This window comes from Drosophila mojavensis, unplaced genomic scaffold (assembly GCF_018153725.1).
Source record: "Drosophila mojavensis isolate 15081-1352.22 unplaced genomic scaffold, ASM1815372v1 contig_36, whole genome shotgun sequence".
NCBI lineage: Eukaryota > Metazoa > Arthropoda > Insecta > Diptera > Drosophilidae > Drosophila > Drosophila mojavensis.
Genome location: NW_025318858.1, coordinates 957,117 through 977,007, shown reverse-complemented (window position 1 = coordinate 977,007; position 19,891 = coordinate 957,117). Strand labels below are relative to the sequence as shown.

Genomic DNA, 19,891 nt, shown 5'->3' with positions numbered 1-19,891 from the left:
TGCTCATTGTTCAACTTCCCATCCATGCGACTAGAATACTAATAACTGACGCTCTCTTTGACGCATCTCTGTTTGACACTAAGAACTTGAGCAAATATTTAGAGATTATTGTATACGTATTATCTATTCCTATAGTGTATGCAGAAATTTCGTGTTTGAGACAATATTAAGATTGGCAGTTTGCATATGAATGTATATTGATTTATTCATCAAAGATTTGTCATACTCTTGCTTGGGGTTCACTGGGAAAGTTTGTTTCGAACTGCTTTTTGAGATATTGTGGGTGTTTCCCCCTTCGCCTGTAAGTCGTATAGTTCCTTATCATATGTCAATATTGATTTGCAATGTATAGCTGGTAAATTTTTTATTTGCGTCAAATTAATTTCCATACTTTTTTCGATGGAAAATTTTTTATTTTCCAATTTGGAAAACAGTGAATATGTTTTGTATTTTTCAATGATTCAATTACCAAATTTATAATGCTATGATGACTATGATTTTGTCATTAAAAGTATTATATTCGGATATTAGTTTTGTACTTAAAAATAATTTCAAAACAAATCAAGATCTTTTAGTTATGTGAATTAAAACTTAACTCACGTAATAATGGATTATTTAGTCAGAAATGCTCGACTATTAAATACCCTAATATAAAAACAATAAAATCATGTGCATAAATTTTATTAGTATTATTATTATTTTAACAAAAGTAAAAGCTCATAATTTTGAATGACAATTCAATACACAAAACAAAGAAATGACCAACATTTCTAATACATATTCTGAAATATTGGAATATTGTTGCATTACTTATCTTAAAGTTTGTATTAATTGTCGCTACCAGCTCCAGTAAACGTGATCGATCTGCTGAAAGCCAAGCTTTTCAAACATTTTGCGAGAGGGCGTATTCTCCGTTACAACAGGTGCCCTAACTTCATCTCCGAGCTCCGAAATTTTTTTGGATAAATAACGAACCATTAAACTACCCAAGCCAAGGCGCTTGTGGGTATCCACAACCCGCAGCAGACCCAACGCTCCACTAGGTAATCTGTGAAGGAACTCTTTAAGTACAAACACACATATACATATTCGATAGGTTATCGTTCACACCTCATACACCAGGCTATTAAATTGCCTTGCTCATCGTAGGCGCCCACTGAAATATTGTGAGTTATCAAGCTCTTCACAAATGCAACAGAACCTTCCGAACGATGCGGCCAGATTTCATTGATGGCCGAGGCGTGCTTCACCTCCAAGCGACGCAACTCGATTCCAGCAGGTGGGCTAAAAAACCAAAACACAAATGTTAATAGAGCTTTCAGAGCTCTCTGTAGTCTGTAACAAATACATACTCCGCTGTAAAGCTTGCAACTAACTCTTTGCTCGCTCTGTACCAGACTGTTTGATCCGTTCTCTTCAAAATGCTCTTACATGTCTCTCTTAAGGCATCTACTACTGGTATAAGCCGCTCTCCATAGGCTGTGAGCAAATAAGCATCGGTAGCTTCGTATAGCACACAAAGCATTGCATTTGTCAATCGCTCAAAATTATCGCTGAGTGTATTAAAAGAGAGTTCTTTGACGGCCATGCCATGGTCAACCTACGAAGAGTAGTAAATGTATGCATAATTTGTTGAGCACACTCTCATTACTTTACTCTCTTCTTAACTGCACTCTCTCTGTGTACATACAATCATTACAAAAGTGCCATCGCTTTGCCATTCGCCATCGAGCGAATATATTTTAGCATCCACCTTCTCATCTTCAGCTACCCATTTAATATAATTCTTTATTAGCCCATATCCATTGGGTTCAAGTGGTTTGTGCTTGTAAAGCTCTAGCAAAGTTTTCCATTCACTGCGGCTTATCTCGACAAGCGAATGCGACTTGTATTGCATTTGCGACATGACCAACCGGCTCCAAGTTCGCCCGACAACTAAAAAGGGCGAAATCATAAGCACTTCTATAAATAGGCGAATTCGAAAGAGCGAGAGAGAGTCAGTTGACAACAATTGGGTACATGTGTTTATCATTTTACAATTTTCAAAAAATGAAACGCAAGTAATCAAATGTAACTGTATACATATAAACATACATATACGCATATGTGTGCGCAAGTGCAAGGCCTCTAGTGCAGCTAACTAAATGAAGAGAGTCTCAGCATGCATTGATACTATAAGATTAATAACAGCTGGCAGCAGCGCCGGCGTTGACAAAGATTTTCGACTAAACACTGAGAAATCAGTAAAAAGATAATTCGTCAGGTAACTAAACTGTAAATTCATTCAGTAGATTAGATTACTGTGAATGTCTATCAAGCATAATATAAAACATGTGCACGTATACATACATACATACTATGTCGAGACGAACTAATTCTACTTGGATACAATATCAACTAAAATCTAAAAATGATATTCTCAATGAGTAAGAAGAGCTGAGTCGGTTTAGTTATCTCCGTTACTCTGCCTGTCGGTAATAAGTACACTTATTCTTCTTCTGCATGCACTTCGTATGTAATGAGTAAGACAACTAGCTCAAAAAAGCTCTCATGCGCTCAGCTCCTATTTTGAGCGAATTGTGCTGTCTATAAAATGGGAAGCATCTGTCAGCTCTTGCTCAGTCGCTTCGCTGATCTGTTGCTGTATGCTGTATGCTGTATGCTGTATGCTGTATGCTGTATGCTGTATGCTGTATGCTGTATACTGTATGCTGTATGCTGTATGCTGTATGCTGTATGCTGTATGCTGTATGCTGTATGCTGTATGCTGTATGCTGTATGCTGTATGCTGTATGCTGTATGCTGTATGCTGTATGCTGTATGCTGTATGCTGTATGCTGTATGCTGTATGCTGTATGCTGTATGCTGTATGCTAAATAGAAGGTATAGCCCTATGAATGATTAGGAAACTGTGCTTAACTCTTCTAGTGAATGTAATAAAAACAAAATTCGAAACTTGAGTTAAGGCGGCTGCATGACAAAAGCTGATTGCTACGAGACTCTGCATGACAAAAGCTGAATGCTACAAGACTTGATGTATGCTACTGTATGCCGTATGCTGTATGCTAAATAGAAGGTATAGCCCTATGAATGATTAAGAAACTGTGCTTAACTCTTCTAGTGAATGTAATAAAAACAAAATTCGAAACTTGAGTTTAGGCGGCTGCATGACAAAAGCTGATTGCTACGAGACTCTGCATGACAAAAGCTGAATGCTACAAGACTTGATGTATGCTACTGTATGCCGTATGCTGTATGCTGTATGCTGTATGCTGTATGCTGTATGCTGTATGCTGTATGCTGTATGCTGTATGCTGTATGCTGTATGCTGTATGCTGTATGCTGTATGCTGTATGCTGTATGCTGTATGCTGTATGCTGTATGCTGTATGCTGTATGCTGTATGCTGTATGCTGTATGCTGTATGCTGTATGCTGTATGCTGTATGCTGTATGCTGTATGCTGTATGCTGTATGCTGTATGCTGTATGCTAAATAGAAGGTATAGCCCTATGAATGATTAAGAAACTGTGCTTAACTCTTCTAGTGAATGTAATAAAAACAAAATTCGAAACTTGAGTTAAGGCGGCTGCATGACAAAAGCTGATTGCTACGAGACTCTGCATGACAAAAGCTGAATGCTACAAGACTTGATGTATGTTACTGTATGCCGTATGCTGTATGCTAAATAGAAGGTATAGCCCTATGAATGATTAAGAAACTGTGCTTAACTCTTCTAGTGAATGTAATAAAAACAAAATTCGAAACTTGAGTTTAGGCGGCTGCATGACAAAAGCTGATTGCTACGAGACTCTGCATGACAAAAGCTGAATGCTACAAGACTTGATGTATGCTGTATGCTGTATGCTGTATGCTGTATGCTGTATGCTGTATGCTGTATGCTGTATGCTGTATGCTGTATGCTGTATGCTGTATGCTGTATGCTGTATGCTGTATGCTGTATGCTGGCTATGAGCACCAGTTAATGATTATGGCTATTAAATTGTAATACATTGATATACTGTTACTGCATTGTATACTGTTACTGCAGAGCGCCTGGAAAAAGTTTCAAATTAAGCAACTAATTTGTTACTAAAAGTACTTTGAATTAGTATGCTTTATATAGATTTCGATAACTTTACATCGATTTCGATAACTTCTTATTGGTTTCGATAAATTCTTATCGGTTTCGATAACTTTTCATAGATTTCGATAACTTTTTATCGATTTCGATAACTTTTTTATCGATTTCGATAACTTTTATCGATTTCGATAACTTTTCATAGATTTCGATAACCTTTCATAGATTTCGATAATTTTTTATCGATTTCGATAACTTTTTATCGATTTCGATAACTTTTTATCGATTTCGATAACTTTTTATCGATTTCGATAACTTTCCATCGATTTCGATAACTTTTTATCATTTCGATAACTTTGTATCAGTTTCGATAACTCTTTATCGAACTCGATAACTTTTTATCGATTTCGATAACTATTTATCGGTTATGGCCGAAGCTAAATGCTCATCCATTGATGCTGTATGCTGTATGCTGTATGATGTATGATGTATGATGTATGCTGTATGCTGTATGATGTATGATGTATGCTGTATGCTGTATTTATCAAGTTTTATCAAGTTTTATCAAGTTTTTATCAAGTATGATGTATGCTGTATGCTGTATGCTGTATGCTGTATGCTGTATTTATCAAGTTTTATCAAGTTTATTTGTCTGAAATGGCGCTCAACGTAATGACCTTGGGGGGGCAATGACCTTGGGGGTCAATGACCTTGGGGGGTCAATGACCTTGGGGGGTCAATGACCTTGGGGGGTCAATGACCTTGGGGGGTCAATGACCTTGGGGGGTCAATGACCTTGGGGGGTCAATGACCTTGGGGGGGGTCAATGACCTTGGGGGGTCAATGACCTTGGGGGGGTCAATGACCTTGGGGGGTCAATGACCTTGGGGGGTCAATGACCTTGGGGGTCAATGACCTTGGGGGGGTCAATGACCTTGGGGGGGTCAATGACCTTGGGGGGGTCAATGACCTTGGGGGGGGTCAATGACCTTGGGGGGTCAATGACCTTGGGGGGTCAATGACCTTGGGGGGTCAATGACCTTGGGGGGTCAATGACCTTGGGGGGTCAATGACCTTGGGGGGTCAATGACCTTGGGGGGGTCAATGACCTTGGGGGGTCAATGACCTTGGGGGGTCAATGACCTTGGGGGGTCAATGACCTTGGGGGGTCAATGACCTTGGGGGGGGTCAATGACCTTGGGGGGTCAATGACCTTGGGGGGTCAATGACCTTGGGGGGTCAATGACCTTGGGGGGGTCAATGACCTTGGGGGGTCAATGACCTTGGGGGGTCAATGACCTTGGGGGGGTCAATGACCTTGGGGGGTCAATGACCTTGGGGGGTCAATGACCTTGGGGGTCAATGACCTTGGGGGGTCAATGACCTTGGGGGGTCAATGACCTTGGGGGGGTCAATGACCTTGGGGGGTCAATGACCTTGGGGGGTCATGACAAAAGCTGATTGGTACGAGACTCTGCATGACAAAAGCTGAATGCTACAAGACTTGATGTATGCTACTGTATGCTGTATGCTGTATGCTGTATGCTGTATGCTGTATGCTGTATGCTGTATGCTGTATGATGTATGCTGTATGCTGTATGCTGTATGCTGTATGCTGTATGCTGTATGCTGTATGCTGTATGCTGTATGCTGTATGCTGTATGCTGTATGCTGTATGCTGTATGCTGTATGCTGTATGCTGTATGCTGTATGCTGTATGCTGTATGCTGTTAATCACACGTTTCATATGACTATGCCTTTTATTTAGCGAGTACATTCTGATCAATATTTTCCCAAGTTGTAACATCTACAAGTTGTGTAGGATGTACCATTCATCGAGTGTCTATCATTCATTTTATCGATTTCGATAACTTTTATCTATTTCGATAAATTTTTATCGATTTCGATAACTTTTTATCGATTTCGATAACTTTTTATCGATTTCGATAACTTTTTATCGATTTCGATAACGTTTTATCGATTTCGATAACTTTTTATCGATTTCGATAACTTTTTATCGATTTCGATAACTTTTTTATCGATTTCGATAACTTTTCATATATTTCGATAACTTTTTATCGATTTCGATAACTTTTTATCGATTTCGATAACTTTGTATCGGTTATGGCCGAAGCTAAATGCTCATCAATGCCACAGACTGAATATTATAAGTTCATTGTTCATGAAATAGAAAACATATTCATGATCACTGATATATAGATGCTCTTAGATTAGATCTTCTAGCGAATTTATGGCAGAAGATAACTGACAGAAGCTGAATGATAGACACTCGATGAATGGTACATCCTACACAACTTGTAGATGTTACAACTTGGGAAAATATTGATCAGAATGTACTCGCTAAATAAAAGGCATAGTCATATGAAACGTGTGATTAACAGCATACAGCATACAGCATACAGCATACAGCATACAGCATACAGCATACAGCATACAGCATACAGCATACAGCATACAGCATACAGTAGCATACATCAAGTCTTGTAGCATTCAGCTTTTGTCATGCAGAGTCTCGTAGCAATCAGCCGCCTTAACTCAAGTTTCGAATGACCCCCAAGGTCATTGACCCCCCAAAGTCATGGACCCCCCCAAAGTCATTGACCCCCCAAGGTCATTGACCCCCCAAGGTCATTGACCCCCCCAAGGTCATTGACCCCCCAAGGTCATTGACCCCCCCAAGGTCATTGACCCCCCAGTCCAAGGTCATTGACCCCCCAAGGTCATTGATCCCCCCAAGGTCATTGACCCCCCAAGGTCATTGACCCCCCCAAGGTCATTGACCCCCCAAGGTCATTGACCCCCCCCAAGGTCATTGACCTCCCCAAGGTCATTGACCCCCCCCCCAAGGTCATTGACCCCCCAAGGTCATTGACCCCCCCAAGGTCATTGACCCCCCCAAGGTCATTGACCCCCCAAGGTCATTGACCCCCCAAGGTCATTGACCCCCCCAAGGTCATTGACCCCCCAAGGTCATTGACCCCCCAAGGTCATTGACCCCCCAAGGTCATTGATCCCCCCAAGGTCATTGAACCCCCCAAGGTCATTGATCCCCCAAGGTCACTGACCCCCCAAGGTCATTGACCCCCAAGGTCATTACGTTGAGCGCCATTTCAGACAAATAAACTTGATAAAACTTGATAAATACAGCATACAGCATACAGCATACAGCATATAGCATACAGCATACAGCATACAGCATACAGCATACAGCATACAGCATACATCAAGTCTTGTAGCATTCAGCTTTTGTCATGCAGAGTCTCGTAGCAATCAGCTTTTGTCATGCAGCCGCCTAAACTCAAGTTTCGAATTTTGTTTTTATTACATTCACTAGAAGAGTTAAGCACAGTTTCTTAATCATTCATAGGGCTATACCTTCTATTTAGCATACAGCATACAGCATACAGCATACAGCATACAGCATACAGCATACAGCATACAGCATACAGCATACAGCATACAGTAGCATACATCAAGTCTTGTAGCATTCAGCTTTTGTCATGCAGAGTCTCGTAGCAATCAGCTTTTGTCATGCAGCCGCCTTAACTCAAGTTTCCCCCCCAAGGTCATTGACCCCCCCCAAGGTCATTGACCCCCCAAGGTCATTGACCCCCCCAAGGTCATTGACCCCCCCAAGGTCATTGACCCCCCCAAGGTCATTGACCCCCCCAAGGTCATTGACCCCCCCAAGGTCATTGACCCCCCCAAGGTCATTGACCCCCCAAGGTCATTGACCCCCCAAGGTCATTGACCCCCCAAGGTCATTGACCCCCCCAAGGTCATTGACCCCCCAAGGTCATTGACCCCCCAAGGTCATTGACCCCCCCCAAGGTCATTGACCCCCAAGGTCATTGACCCCCCAAGGTCATTGACCCCCCCAAGGTCATTGACCCCCCAAGGTCATTGACCCCCCCAAGGTCATTGACCCCCCCAAGGTCATTGACCCCCCAAGGTCATTGACCCCCCCAAGGTCATTGACCCCCCCAAGGTCATTGACCCCCCAAGGTCATTGACCCCCCAAGGTCATTGACCCCCCAAGGTCATTGACCCCCCAAGGTCATTGACCCCCCCAAGGTCATTGACCCCCCCAAGGTCATTGACCCCCCCAAGGTCATTGACCCCCCCAGGTCATTGACCCCCCAAGGTCATTGACCCCCCCAAGGTCATTGACCCCCCAAGGTCATTGACCCCCCAAGGTCATTGACCCCCCCAAGGTCATTGACCCCCCAAGGTCATTGACCCCCCCAAGGTCATTGACCCCCCAAGGTCATTACGTTGAGCGCCATTTCAGACAAATAAACTTGATAAAACTTGATAAATACAGCATACAGCATACAGCATACAGCATACAGCATACATCATACTTGATAAAAACTTGATAAAACTTGATAAAACTTGATAAATACAGCATACAGCATACATCATACATCATACAGCATACAGCATACATCATACATCATACAGCATACAGCATACAGCATCAATGGATGAGCATTTAGCTTCGGCCATAACCGATAAATAGTTATCGAAACTGATACAAAGTTATCGAAACCGATAAAAAGTTATCGAAATCGATGGAAAGTTATCGAAATCGATAAAAAGTTATCGAAATCGATAAAAAGTTATCGAAATCGATAAAAAGTTATCGAAATCTATGAAAGGTTATCGAAATCTATGAAAAGTTATCGAAATCGATAAAAGTTATCGAAACCGATAAAAAGTTATCGAAATCGATAAAAAGTTATCGAAATCTATGAAAAGTTATCGAAACCGATAAGAATTTATCGAAACCAATAAGAAGTTATCGAAATCGATGTAAAGTTATCGAAATCTATATAAAGCATACTAATTCAAAGTACTTTTAGTAACAAATTAGTTGCTTAATTTGAAACTTTTTCCAGGCGCTCTGCAGTAACAGTATACAATGCAGTAACAGTATATCAATGTATTACAATTTAATAGCCATAATCATTAACTGGTGCTCATAGCCAGCATACAGCATACAGCATACAGCATACAGCATACAGCATACAGCATACAGCATACAGCATACATCAAGTCTTGTAGCATTCAGCTTTTGTCATGCAGAGTCTCGTAGCAATCAGCTTTTGTCATGCAGCCGCCTAAACTCAAGTTTCGAATTTTGTTTTTATTACATTCACTAGAAGAGTTAAGCACAGTTTCTTAATCATTCATAGGGCTATACCTTCTATTTAGCATACAGCATACGGCATACAGTAACATACATCAAGTCTTGTAGCATTCAGCTTTTGTCATGCAGAGTCTCGTAGCAATCAGCTTTTGTCATGCAGCCGCCTTAACTCAAGTTTCGAATTTTGTTTTTATTACATTCACTAGAAGAGTTAAGCACAGTTTCTTAATCATTCATAGGGCTATACCTTCTATTTAGCATACAGCATACAGCATACAGCATACAGCATACAGCATACAGCATACAGCATACAGCATACAGCATACAGCATACAGCATACAGCATACAGCATACAGCATACAGCATACAGCATACAGCATACAGCATACAGCATACAGCATACAGCATACAGCATACAGCATACAGCATACAGCATACAGCATACAGCATACAGCATACAGCATACAGCATACAGCATACAGCATACAGCATACAGCATACAGCATACAGCATACAGCATACAGCATACAGCATACAGCATACAGCATACAGCATACAGCATACAGCATACAGCATACAGCATACAGCATACAGCATACAGCATACAGCATACAGCATACAGCATACAGCATACAGCATACAGCATACAGCATACAGCATACGGCATACGGCATACAGTAGCATACATCAAGTCTTGTAGCATTCAGCTTTTGTCATGCAGAGTCTCGTAGCAATCAGCTTTTGTCATGCAGCCGCCTAAACTCAAGTTTCGAATTTTGTTTTTATTACATTCACTAGAAGAGTTAAGCACATGAATATGTTTTATATTTCATGAACAATCAATTTATATTATTCAGTCTTTGGCATTGATGTACCTGATCGAGTCTCGTAGCATCCAGCTTTTGTCATGCAGAGTCTCGTAGCACTCAGCTTTTGTCATGCAGCTGCCCTAATTCAAGTATTGTTTTTGTTACATTCACTAGAAGAGTTAATAATGGATTATTTAGTCAGAAATGCTCGACTATTAAATACCCTAATATAAAAACAATAAAATCATGTGCATAAATTTTATTAGTATTATTATTATTTTAACAAAAGTAAAAGCTCATAATTTTGAATGACAATTCAATACACAAAACAAAGAAATGACCAACATTTCTAATACATATTCTGAAATATTGGAATATTGTTGCATTACTTATCTTAAAGTTTGTATTAATTGTCGCTACCAGCTCCAGTAAACGTGATCGATCTGCTGAAAGCCAAGCTTTTCAAACATTTTGCGAGAGGGCGTATTCTCCGTTACAACAGGTGCCCTAACTTCATCTCCGAGCTCCGAAATTTTTTTGGATAAATAACGAACCATTAAACTACCCAAGCCAAGGCGCTTGTGGGTATCCACAACCCGCAGCAGACCCAACGCTCCACTAGGTAATCTGTGAAGGAACTCTTTAAGTACAAACACACATATACATATTCGATAGGTTATCGTTCACACCTCATACACCAGGCTATTAAATTGCCTTGCTCATCGTAGGCGCCCACTGAAATATTGTGAGTTATCAAGCTCTTCACAAATGCAACAGAACCTTCCGAACGATGCGGCCAGATTTCATTGATGGCCGAGGCGTGCTTCACCTCCAAGCGACGCAACTCGATTCCAGCAGGTGGGCTAAAAAACCAAAACACAAATGTTAATAGAGCTTTCAGAGCTCTCTGTAGTCTGTAACAAATACATACTCCGCTGTAAAGCTTGCAACTAACTCTTTGCTCGCTCTGTACCAGACTGTTTGATCCGTTCTCTTCAAAATGCTCTTACATGTCTCTCTTAAGGCATCTACTACTGGTATAAGCCGCTCTCCATAGGCTGTGAGCAAATAAGCATCGGTAGCTTCGTATAGCACACAAAGCATTGCATTTGTCAATCGCTCAAAATTATCGCTGAGTGTATTAAAAGAGAGTTCTTTGACGGCCATGCCATGGTCAACCTACGAAGAGTAGTAAATGTATGCATAATTTGTTGAGCACACTCTCATTACTTTACTCTCTTCTTAACTGCACTCTCTCTGTGTACATACAATCATTACAAAAGTGCCATCGCTTTGCCATTCGCCATCGAGCGAATATATTTTAGCATCCACCTTCTCATCTTCAGCTACCCATTTAATATAATTCTTTATTAGCCCATATCCATTGGGTTCAAGTGGTTTGTGCTTGTAAAGCTCTAGCAAAGTTTTCCATTCACTGCGGCTTATCTCGACAAGCGAATGCGACTTGTATTGCATTTGCGACATGACCAACCGGCTCCAAGTTCGCCCGACAACTAAAAAGGGCGAAATCATAAGCACTTCTATAAATAGGCGAATTCGAAAGAGCGAGAGAGAGTCAGTTGACAACAATTGGGTACATGTGTTTATCATTTTACAATTTTCAAAAAATGAAACGCAAGTAATCAAATGTAACTGTATACATATAAACATACATATACGCATATGTGTGCGCAAGTGCAAGGCCTCTAGTGCAGCTAACTAAATGAAGAGAGTCTCAGCATGCATTGATACTATAAGATTAATAACAGCTGGCAGCAGCGCCGGCGTTGACAAAGATTTTCGACTAAACACTGAGAAATCAGTAAAAAGATAATTCGTCAGGTAACTAAACTGTAAATTCATTCAGTAGATTAGATTACTGTGAATGTCTATCAAGCATAATATAAAACATGTGCACGTATACATACATACATACATACTATGTCGAGACGAACTAATTCTACTTGGATACAATATCAACTAAAATCTAAAAATGATATTCTCAATGAGTAAGAAGAGCTGAGTCGGTTTACTTATCTCCGTTACTCTGCCTGTCGGTAATAAGTACACTTATTCTTCTTCTGCATGCACTTCGTATGTAATGAGTAAGACAACTAGCTCAAAAAAGCTCTCATGCGCTCAGCTCCTATTTTGAGCGAATTGTGCTGTCTATAAAATGGGAAGCATCTGTCAGCTCTTGCTCAGTCGCTTCGCTGATCTGTTGCTGGTTGGTTACAATAGCATGCAGAGTATTTTTTCTGCATATTCGCTGGTAAACGGTTACGGGTGAAGTTCAAAGTAATTGAAGCTGCAGTGTGTTATAGTGGATTATGAGCAATTGGAGCGAATTCAAATACATTCAGTAAAATTGAAATAAGTTAATTTTAAATTATCTGAAAATAAATAAACGTTGTGTAACACATTTTAATAGTAATAATTATCATGTAAAATTTATATTTAATAAAGAGCACTTGTTTGTTTACATTCAGCAATGAGCTTTATATTCTATATTTTGTTGAGGTATTTCATGTTTGATATATGATATATATAATTATACAGTAGAATCAGAGTGCAGGCACCATGGTGAAGACTATACTGTCGATAAGCTTGAAACCAAGTTTCTCAAAAAATAGCTGGGAAATTTCATTGCCAAAGGCAATCGTGGCCAAAACCTCGGCTCCAGTTGCGGCAATTTCTTTAGCCATATGACGCACCAGCAAAGAAGCCAGACCGAGACGCCTATAAGAGGGTAACACATACAAATTGCTGAGACTACCCTGGACAGCCCTAAATTAAAGGAAATATTAGTGGTATATATGTATAAGAGATATATAATTCGAATTTTACCACCTCAAGCACCAGGCCAAAAGTTGACCATTTCCATCGAAAGCGCCAACACTAATATGATTTTGGATGCGATCCTCGATCAGTGCCAAAGAATCAGTTGAACGATATGGCCAATGTTCATCAACTAAAGTAGCGTGCTTAAGGCTCAATGGAGCGAAATTTATATCTGCAATTAAACTGAAAAATATGTATTATATACACATATATATAATATGTTAAACTAAGTCATATCTTACCGACTATCGAATGATTCTATAGTCGTTTGAGGTAAATAATATACATATGTTTCCACTTGATCCAACTTCTTCAAACTTAGTCCTCTCTCAAGGCAAAAGTTATTTACAGGTAACTTCAATACCTGTTTATAGCCACAAAACCAGACTCGATCGTTCAGTTGAAGAGAATTCAGCAGATTTTGTAGATCCCTGAACGAACCACTTAGAGTATTTAGATATATATCTGATTTGTTGATATTGTTGTGCTGTAATAGACATGTATATACATAACTATATATTGTCTATATTCCCTTCATATAGTACTAACGATTAGCACAAATGTTCCATGATCCATCCAATCATCGTCCGTCGTGTAAATTTTCACATGATTCGCTTGTTCGTTGCAATTTATATAGCTATTGATTAGATCGTAGCCCGTTAGATTTGTGCGATCGTGTTGATATACATCTCGTAGCAGAGTCCAATGATTGCGCATCAATTCCAACATTTTTTGTTTTCAAATTATTATCTTTGTCAATTGTTCTACCAATCACTGCAGCTAACAAATGCGCACTAATTCGAAACTGCGCTTTTTACTTTTTAAGCAAAAATAAATTTCAAAGAAGAAAAAACACTTATGTCATTTTTTTTTTTTTTTGCTATATATTCCATATACATGAATACATTTTCCCTTTTTTATTTGTCGCAGCAGTAACAAGACAAAGAGCAACGGGGGAGTCCAGAATTTTCATCTCTTTGGCTCTCAGCTTTTTATCTCTGTGACAAAATGTGATTCTGCTACGCGAAGGGAAACAATTGAGAAGCAATTTCTGCAAATCTATTTATAACCCTAAAGCGACAACAAATATATAATTTATGACTAGCATTCGATTAGTATTCAAAATACGCGCTAATAACACAATTGATATCCAGCAAAAGCTCGAGGGTAAGATCGATTTAGTTTTATATTACAAAAATGAAACTAAATTAAGTTATTACATATACATACATTTATTTTTAAATTAGATAGTTATTCATAGCCTAATTTACTATTTTAACTTTATTGTTAAATATTTATAAATGCTATTTAATAGAATTCCGTCAAATATATTTCAATTTTGAATCGCTATGAAATCGAAACGATTCTTACGCTATCTACGGAAAGCTGACTAAGTATCGATACTTTTCTATCGGTAACCGGGGAGTTTTACGTTCAGTGCGCTAATTGTTAGCTGAGCGGCGCGCGATTCAATTCTGTTAAAATGGACGTCGAAGATTTGCACTGTCTGCAACAAATAGTTCCTTTGCCTTATGAAGCGCTGGTAACGTTAGAAAAATGACCAACAAAGCGGGCAAAGATCCAAGTGACGATTGAAGATCCGCCAAGCAAAAGGTGGCGACATGGCAAAGTGGAAAATGTGAATGAGAGCCGGCGCAGGATTTGGGTGAATGAGGAGAATCTGAATCGCGATTTTGATTACCTGTTTGCCAAGATCTTTTACAATGCAACCAACCATGGGGAATTCCGTACTCGAACCGGCTTGGTTGGGGAGCAATTGAATAAGAACTCCATACACCGGCCCATAGATCCTGAATGCCGGCTCTTCCTAACGCCAGTGTGAGTAAGAATATTACTGAAATATCGTGCCGTTACAAGAACGTATATTCTGCAACTACCTTTGCAGCGCAGAGCGTGTGGTCGATCTGTCGAACGCCTTCAAAATGAGCTGCTCCACAGTGCCTGCCACTATCCAGGATATGAGCGAAGTGCTGTGCAATACGCTATCACCCGCCTTTATGCCACATCCCAGCGTCTCGGATTGGCGCAAAATTGTTGCAGGACATAAGGGGCTGTGGCACGTGCCGCACTGCTTGGGTGCCGTAGATGCGAAGCTACTGGAAGTCTCGCACAAGAACGAAAATGATATTGTCTTGATGGCTAGCTGCGATGCCAAGCTGAACTTCACAATTATAAACGACGAGAACTATTGCTCTTTGGAGGGTGTGACAGTGTGCGCGCCCAAACGCCAAGTGCCCAGGGATTGGCTCTCCAGCACGCAGCAGCTATTATCTGGTTGTCCAGCAACGGTTGAGTTGCGTGAGAGCTTAAAATCTATATTAAGCCGTTAACGGGAATCTAGATTAGTCGACTATTGCTGGAGAGAGTCTTCTCCATTTCTATTTCATTATATTCAACGATATTTTCAGTTCAGTACCTAAAGGAAGTGCCCTCACATACTCATACTTATGGAAGTCATTTGATTTGTTGGCAAGCATTATTCTGTTTTCAATTCAAATTACTGTACCCTATATCTGTATATAGCCCATATATTTCTCTGTACCTGACAATCGAATGTGCTGCTATCTAATCTGTTTATTTCAAATAGCCAGTCGATTTATTGGTAAATGTCTGCCTTTGCCTAAAGCATATCAAACTCTTCAACGTATATGTATGCATATATATTACAATCACATCCATCTGTATGCACGTTTACAATCCATGTGAACTTTGAGTAAACATCAGAAATTCGTTATTTAATGATTTACTTTAAGGGAAAACTTTTATTGACTTTTATAATTGCTTATTAGCAGAAACAATACGTGGGTAAGAAATTCATTTTTAAACGTAAAAAAGATCAAATCATAATATATAAATATAGATATATATATAGGTGTATACAGTGAATCGAAGCATCTATTCAAAAGGGGGAGACATTCCCTCAAACATGACCAACAATGAGCATTATTTATCTGCCGCTTTAATTGACGAGTCCCTCGGCGCGCACATTCAATGCATCCAGGAGCGAGCCCATAGGCGTGGACGGGCCGAAGCTCTCGATGGTGTTGGCCAGCTTGTTCTTCATGTTGCGCAGCCGCAGCGAGGCATGGATGAAGGTTACCGAGACGGGCAGCAGCAGCGTGAAGGCCGTCAGCAGAACCGCGCTAATCATGTGCAGGAACAGATAGCTTGCCAGCAGGGCGCCTGCCAGGATGTACCATTTTTGCTGGGCATTCTGCTGAGCAAGAATCGGGTTGCCACCAGTCAGGCGACTGGCTATGAAGTTCGTCTTGGACTTGCTGTTAAAGAACTGCCAAATGATGGCGATTAGCAGAGCCTGCACGATCAGGCCGCTGATGATTTTCATGGGATTGCAGGCTATCATGATGACGTAGATGGCCAGAAAGACGAGGAAGTAGTTCGTCTGATAGTACAGCAAGTTCTTGACCACGCGGTTGCCCCACTTGTCAAAGTCCTTCAAGTTGGGCAGCTGAAAGCGCGCCGATCCGAGCACAAAGTCATCCAGAGTTCGGAGTGGTGCAAGCTGCAAATTTCCAGAGAGCGCTGCAGCCGCATCGCCAACGGAAGAGGTTGATGGTGCCGACATGGTTTTAGAGTATTTGGGATTATTTAACTTCTGAGGCAACTCCTGGCTGAGCTTTTGGTAATTCACTTGGCGTAGGCCACGCGTTAATTGCTGCACCTCTTCGAGGTCAAACAGCTGAGACGCCAGCTGCCTTAGCTTGGGCCGCAAGCCAAAACTATTCGATTCGCTTCCTCTTTTGGGCAATAGACGTGCCCGTTCGTCTGTGCTATGCCAAATGGAATCTTCCTCGGAGTCACTATATTTGCTGTCCAGTTTAAGAGCTTGGAAATCTCAACGCTTGACACGCAATTTGTGAGTGTGTGCCTCTTTGATTAAGTGCGACAAATATCTTTAACAAGTTGACTCATGAGATATGCGGGCATGAGTCACCCTGTGTTGAGTGTCAGCGTATCGATAAAGTGAATTTACCAATTAAAAATGCATCTATCGATACTTTATTTATTTCAAATGCAATTTGCTTCACTAAGAAACTTAAGAATACTTATTTTCTTTTTTTTTGTCATCAAAAGAACTTGTTTGTTGTTAATTTGTTAGTCTTTGCAACGATCTCAATTCAATTTATTGAGGATTTGCCAACTAATTAAATTAAATTGCCAACAATTGAATGTGGTCGGCTTGTCAACACATCGATACTTTTTAAAACGTAATGCAAATATCGATTCTCTATGTCACTCTCTAAATTTAACTGCAATTGATTTTATTTTATAAACTAAAATTTTTTTAATATTTCATAAGTTGATTGATTAGCAAATTATTTATCTCTTTCATTTTCTATTATCCTATTATTTTAAAATTGTATCTTTTAGATTACCACCCAATTAAAATTGGTTTCATTTTTAAACTTAGTGAATAAAATTGTTACAAAATTATTTTACAAACTTTTGTATTTCGTCATGAAAAACTGTCTTCATTTCTATTTAATTTTTGTCTTCAAATTAAATAATGCCAAGTAAATACAGCTAAATCAACACTTGTTTGAGAAAAGAAAATCCTAAAAAATAATGGAAATTGTTTGAAGTTATTTTGTAGGGCGGAAAAATTGGTGTTAGACGAAAATCAACATAAAAATTGTTAAACAATTCTGTTTATATTATTCATGATTAATTAGGAATTATTTGTTGTTGTCTATGAGTTCTTGCGTGTTTGTTTCGAAGCTCCAACCTCCGACTGTGCCAAACGGATTGGACTCGGTTTGAGGACTACCACTACTCAAAACTTGGTTCAAGTTATTTGGTAATGCGTTTTCGTTTAGCTGGCAACACAAAGATTTCAGTGTTCGTTCCGTTCCTTTGTATGTTTCATTTTTGTTATTTTTCTTGTTTTGTTATTGTTTTTGTTATTTGGTGGTAGTAGGGCTTGGTTACGCTTCCAGATCATTGACGAAGAGCACTTCGCGATGCTTAAGACCCACATCCTTTAGGGTTTTGCTGTAGGTTTCATCGACAGAGCATTCGGCTGCATCGATGGCCGCCTTGGAATAGAGAACACGCTTTGGGAAATTCGTTGTAATTTCAAACTCATCCGGCGAAGCGGGATGACAGAAGAGGAAATGATAAACGTCCTGAAAGAAAATCAGATCGTTAATGAGGCACAGTTTAGGGATTAGCTTTGATGATATACCAAAATGGAATTTGTTTGTTGAAAGCGTCGTTCTAGACGTGTGCCATCAGGCAGCTTGAAGACCACAGCAATGGCATCTGCAGCATCGGCTGGCGGCTCTTGCGGCACCAGGTTGGCCAACTCAATCTTCTGCCTAGCTATCTCTTCCTTGCGTAGCTCAACATCTCGTCGGGCGCGCTCCTCCGCCTCAATCACTTCGCGAGCGGCGTCGCGTTCGCGTTGGCGCTGACGCTCCTTTTCCTCGTCGGCAAGCAGACTCTGCTCGTAAGCCTCATCCTGCTGGCGGCGCAGCGTCTGCGTAAAGTTTCGCTCGAGTCGATCGGCTCGCGCCTGACTCAGCCACACCTCGTTGACGGTGATGACCGACTGGAGGCGACGCAGCAGCTCCTCTGACGTGCAATCGCCCTCGAAGCGTCCGACGACCATCATGCGGTTGGCCCTTAAGCTAATCATAACCATCAGGGGATAAGTCCGCACCGTGAGTGTCTGCATCACGCGATATCCTTCCGGCGTGGACACATCACAGCCCCAGAGCAACGTGTTCGCATTGATATAGTCAATAACTGGGCGCGATGAGAGCGTGTCACGACAAAAGGATTCCACATCTGGATTCTGTGTGGGATCCTTGTGCAGATAGACGAGCAGGAAGCGCAATTCCTGCTTGGCGTCGTTCAAGGCCTGGGCATAGGTGCCCTGATAGAAGACCGGATGCTCCGGATAGCGTTCATGGTACTCTCTTATGAACTTCATCACATCGGCCAGTGGATCGGAGACAATGCGCGGCTCGTTGCCGCCACCAATGTTAATAAATGCACGCACAATGCCAGAGAGTGTCGAGTAAAAGTATTGGAACACAAAGTTGATCACATAGCCGAGGATGCCCGTGAAGCTGCGTGGCATTGGCCCGATGCTTGGCACCCGGCTAATAGTGCGTCCGCCTGGCATGTTCGCCGAGAAGACCTGTTGCAGGAATCGATCGTTGATCACAGCCGGTGCGCGAACATCTGTCGAGGCAGTCAGCATTGTGGGTCGGCCCTCGCGTATGTTCATCTGCTCCTGAAAGGCCACCTGCCGAAGATGCGTTCGTTAATCAAAGACTCCAAGCAAGCGAGCCACGACACTCACCTCGAGATCCCATTGATGACGCATGAGCACATCGCGACATATGTTCATGTCCTCTATGCCAGTTAGATCTTGGAATTGTAACACTTTGTCTGTTTGCTCATTTGTCAGACCCTCCGCCTCCATTTTGCAGCAGGTGTGGTTGTGTTGTTGTTTTTTTTGTAGTTGTTGTCGTTGTTGCAGTTGCTGTTATTGTTAGTGTCTTTATTTTAGCTATTGCGTTTTCTATTGGCCTTTGTCTGTCCGCTCCCTGCTGCCTGCTGCTATTGGCAAAACGAGTGCGCAATTTGAGTTTTTGTAATTTATATTGGCAAATTTATTTGATATTTGCACGGGCCAAGACTCACTAAATAAACTGAACGAACGGAACCCCTGATTGTCGTTCATCTAACATATGTTTTTTTTTTTTTTTTTGGCAACCAAAAACTTAACATTTTGCTGCGCTGTTATTAACAGCGATCCATCGCCAATTTTGAAAAGTGATATTTTCGGTAATTTTGAGTAATATTTGGTTAGAGTTACTTTAAATGTCTTATAGAAATAACTACTGGGCTATTATCTATATGACAAGTATAAATTGTATTGATATCCTTTGCAAGTAAGTAGCTGTTAAGTGCCTGTTAGTGCTCTCGTAAGAACT

The 19,891-nt window shown here is 40.7% G+C and overlaps 6 protein-coding genes across 7 annotated transcripts; 1 reads left to right on the top strand and 5 right to left on the bottom strand.

Annotated features, from left to right (window-relative positions):
- Positions 1-665: 665 nt before the first annotated feature.
- On the bottom strand, positions 666-1,937 carry LOC6575641. Its single transcript, XM_002001614.4, has 4 exons — positions 1,691-1,937; positions 1,353-1,600; positions 1,111-1,284; positions 666-1,048 (listed from the first exon to the last, which is right to left on the bottom strand). Exons 1-4 carry the CDS (start codon positions 1,904-1,906, stop codon positions 838-840), a joined length of 849 nt encoding a protein of 282 aa, XP_002001650.2. The 5' UTR covers positions 1,907-1,937; the 3' UTR covers positions 666-837.
- Positions 1,938-10,305: 8,368 nt separating this feature from the next.
- Positions 10,306-11,577, bottom strand: LOC122757273. The gene is made up of 4 exons (XM_044008943.1): positions 11,331-11,577; positions 10,993-11,240; positions 10,751-10,924; positions 10,306-10,688 (listed from the first exon to the last, which is right to left on the bottom strand). The coding sequence occupies exons 1-4, from the start codon at positions 11,544-11,546 to the stop codon at positions 10,478-10,480; spliced, it is 849 nt and encodes a 282-aa protein (XP_043864878.1). The 5' UTR covers positions 11,547-11,577; the 3' UTR covers positions 10,306-10,477.
- A 691-nt stretch (positions 11,578-12,268) lies between these two features.
- Positions 12,269-13,719, bottom strand: LOC6575640. Of its 2 annotated transcripts, none has more exons than XM_044008944.1 (4): positions 13,452-13,719; positions 13,145-13,389; positions 12,909-13,085; positions 12,269-12,848 (listed from the first exon to the last, which is right to left on the bottom strand). In XM_044008944.1, the coding sequence occupies exons 1-4, from the start codon at positions 13,629-13,631 to the stop codon at positions 12,626-12,628; spliced, it is 825 nt and encodes a 274-aa protein (XP_043864879.1). In that variant the 5' UTR covers positions 13,632-13,719; the 3' UTR covers positions 12,269-12,625. The 2 variants fall into 2 exon arrangements, with proteins under 2 accessions (XP_043864879.1, XP_032584729.1); XM_032728838.2 differs by having other exon boundaries at positions 12,507-12,848; positions 12,912-13,085.
- Positions 13,720-13,790: 71 nt separating this feature from the next.
- LOC116803864 lies at positions 13,791-15,798 on the top strand. Its single transcript, XM_032728839.2, has 2 exons — positions 13,791-14,741; positions 14,809-15,798. Exon 2 carries the CDS (start codon positions 14,846-14,848, stop codon positions 15,251-15,253), a length of 408 nt encoding a protein of 135 aa, XP_032584730.1. The 5' UTR covers positions 13,791-14,741; positions 14,809-14,845; the 3' UTR covers positions 15,254-15,798.
- LOC6575638 (PRA1 family protein 3) lies at positions 15,666-16,869 on the bottom strand. Its single transcript, XM_002001611.4, has one exon. It carries the CDS (start codon positions 16,507-16,509, stop codon positions 15,883-15,885), a length of 627 nt encoding a protein of 208 aa, XP_002001647.2. The 5' UTR covers positions 16,510-16,869; the 3' UTR covers positions 15,666-15,882.
- Positions 16,870-17,577: 708 nt separating this feature from the next.
- On the bottom strand, positions 17,578-19,805 carry LOC6575637 (FAS-associated factor 2). Its single transcript, XM_002001610.4, has 3 exons — positions 19,255-19,805; positions 18,130-19,197; positions 17,578-18,070 (listed from the first exon to the last, which is right to left on the bottom strand). Exons 1-3 carry the CDS (start codon positions 19,375-19,377, stop codon positions 17,870-17,872), a joined length of 1,392 nt encoding a protein of 463 aa, XP_002001646.1. The 5' UTR covers positions 19,378-19,805; the 3' UTR covers positions 17,578-17,869.
- Positions 19,806-19,891: the final 86 nt, after the last annotated feature.

What these genes read in the sequence shown, in the direction of transcription:
- LOC116803864 (XM_032728839.2), top strand. Translation starts at nt 14,846, where the DNA reads ATGAGCTGCTCCACAGTGCCTGCCACTATCCAGGATATGAGCGAAGTG.
- LOC6575640 (XM_044008944.1), bottom strand. Translation starts at nt 13,631, where the DNA reads ATGTTGGAATTGATGCGCAATCATTGGACTCTGCTACGAGATGTATAT. An exon ending in ATGGAACATTTGTGCTAATC is followed by an intron (nt 13,390 to 13,451) that starts GTTAGTACTATA and finishes TGTCTATTACAG; the next exon opens with CACAACAATATCAACAAATC. An exon ending in ATAGAATCATTCGATAGTCG is followed by an intron (nt 13,086 to 13,144) that starts GTAAGATATGAC and finishes CATATTTTTCAG; the next exon opens with TTTAATTGCAGATATAAATT.
- LOC122757273 (XM_044008943.1), bottom strand. Translation starts at nt 11,546, where the DNA reads ATGTCGCAAATGCAATACAAGTCGCATTCGCTTGTCGAGATAAGCCGC. An exon ending in ATGGCACTTTTGTAATGATT is followed by an intron (nt 11,241 to 11,330) that starts GTATGTACACAG and finishes TACTCTTCGTAG; the next exon opens with GTTGACCATGGCATGGCCGT. An exon ending in TTAATAGCCTGGTGTATGAG is followed by an intron (nt 10,689 to 10,750) that starts GTGTGAACGATA and finishes GTTCCTTCACAG; the next exon opens with ATTACCTAGTGGAGCGTTGG.
- LOC6575638 (XM_002001611.4), bottom strand. Translation starts at nt 16,509, where the DNA reads ATGTCGGCACCATCAACCTCTTCCGTTGGCGATGCGGCTGCAGCGCTC.
- LOC6575637 (XM_002001610.4), bottom strand. Translation starts at nt 19,377, where the DNA reads ATGGAGGCGGAGGGTCTGACAAATGAGCAAACAGACAAAGTGTTACAA. An exon ending in GTCATCAATGGGATCTCGAG is followed by an intron (nt 19,198 to 19,254) that starts GTGAGTGTCGTG and finishes CATCTTCGGCAG; the next exon opens with GTGGCCTTTCAGGAGCAGAT. An exon ending in AACAAACAAATTCCATTTTG is followed by an intron (nt 18,071 to 18,129) that starts GTATATCATCAA and finishes ATTTTCTTTCAG; the next exon opens with GACGTTTATCATTTCCTCTT.
- LOC6575641 (XM_002001614.4), bottom strand. Translation starts at nt 1,906, where the DNA reads ATGTCGCAAATGCAATACAAGTCGCATTCGCTTGTCGAGATAAGCCGC. An exon ending in ATGGCACTTTTGTAATGATT is followed by an intron (nt 1,601 to 1,690) that starts GTATGTACACAG and finishes TACTCTTCGTAG; the next exon opens with GTTGACCATGGCATGGCCGT. An exon ending in TTAATAGCCTGGTGTATGAG is followed by an intron (nt 1,049 to 1,110) that starts GTGTGAACGATA and finishes GTTCCTTCACAG; the next exon opens with ATTACCTAGTGGAGCGTTGG.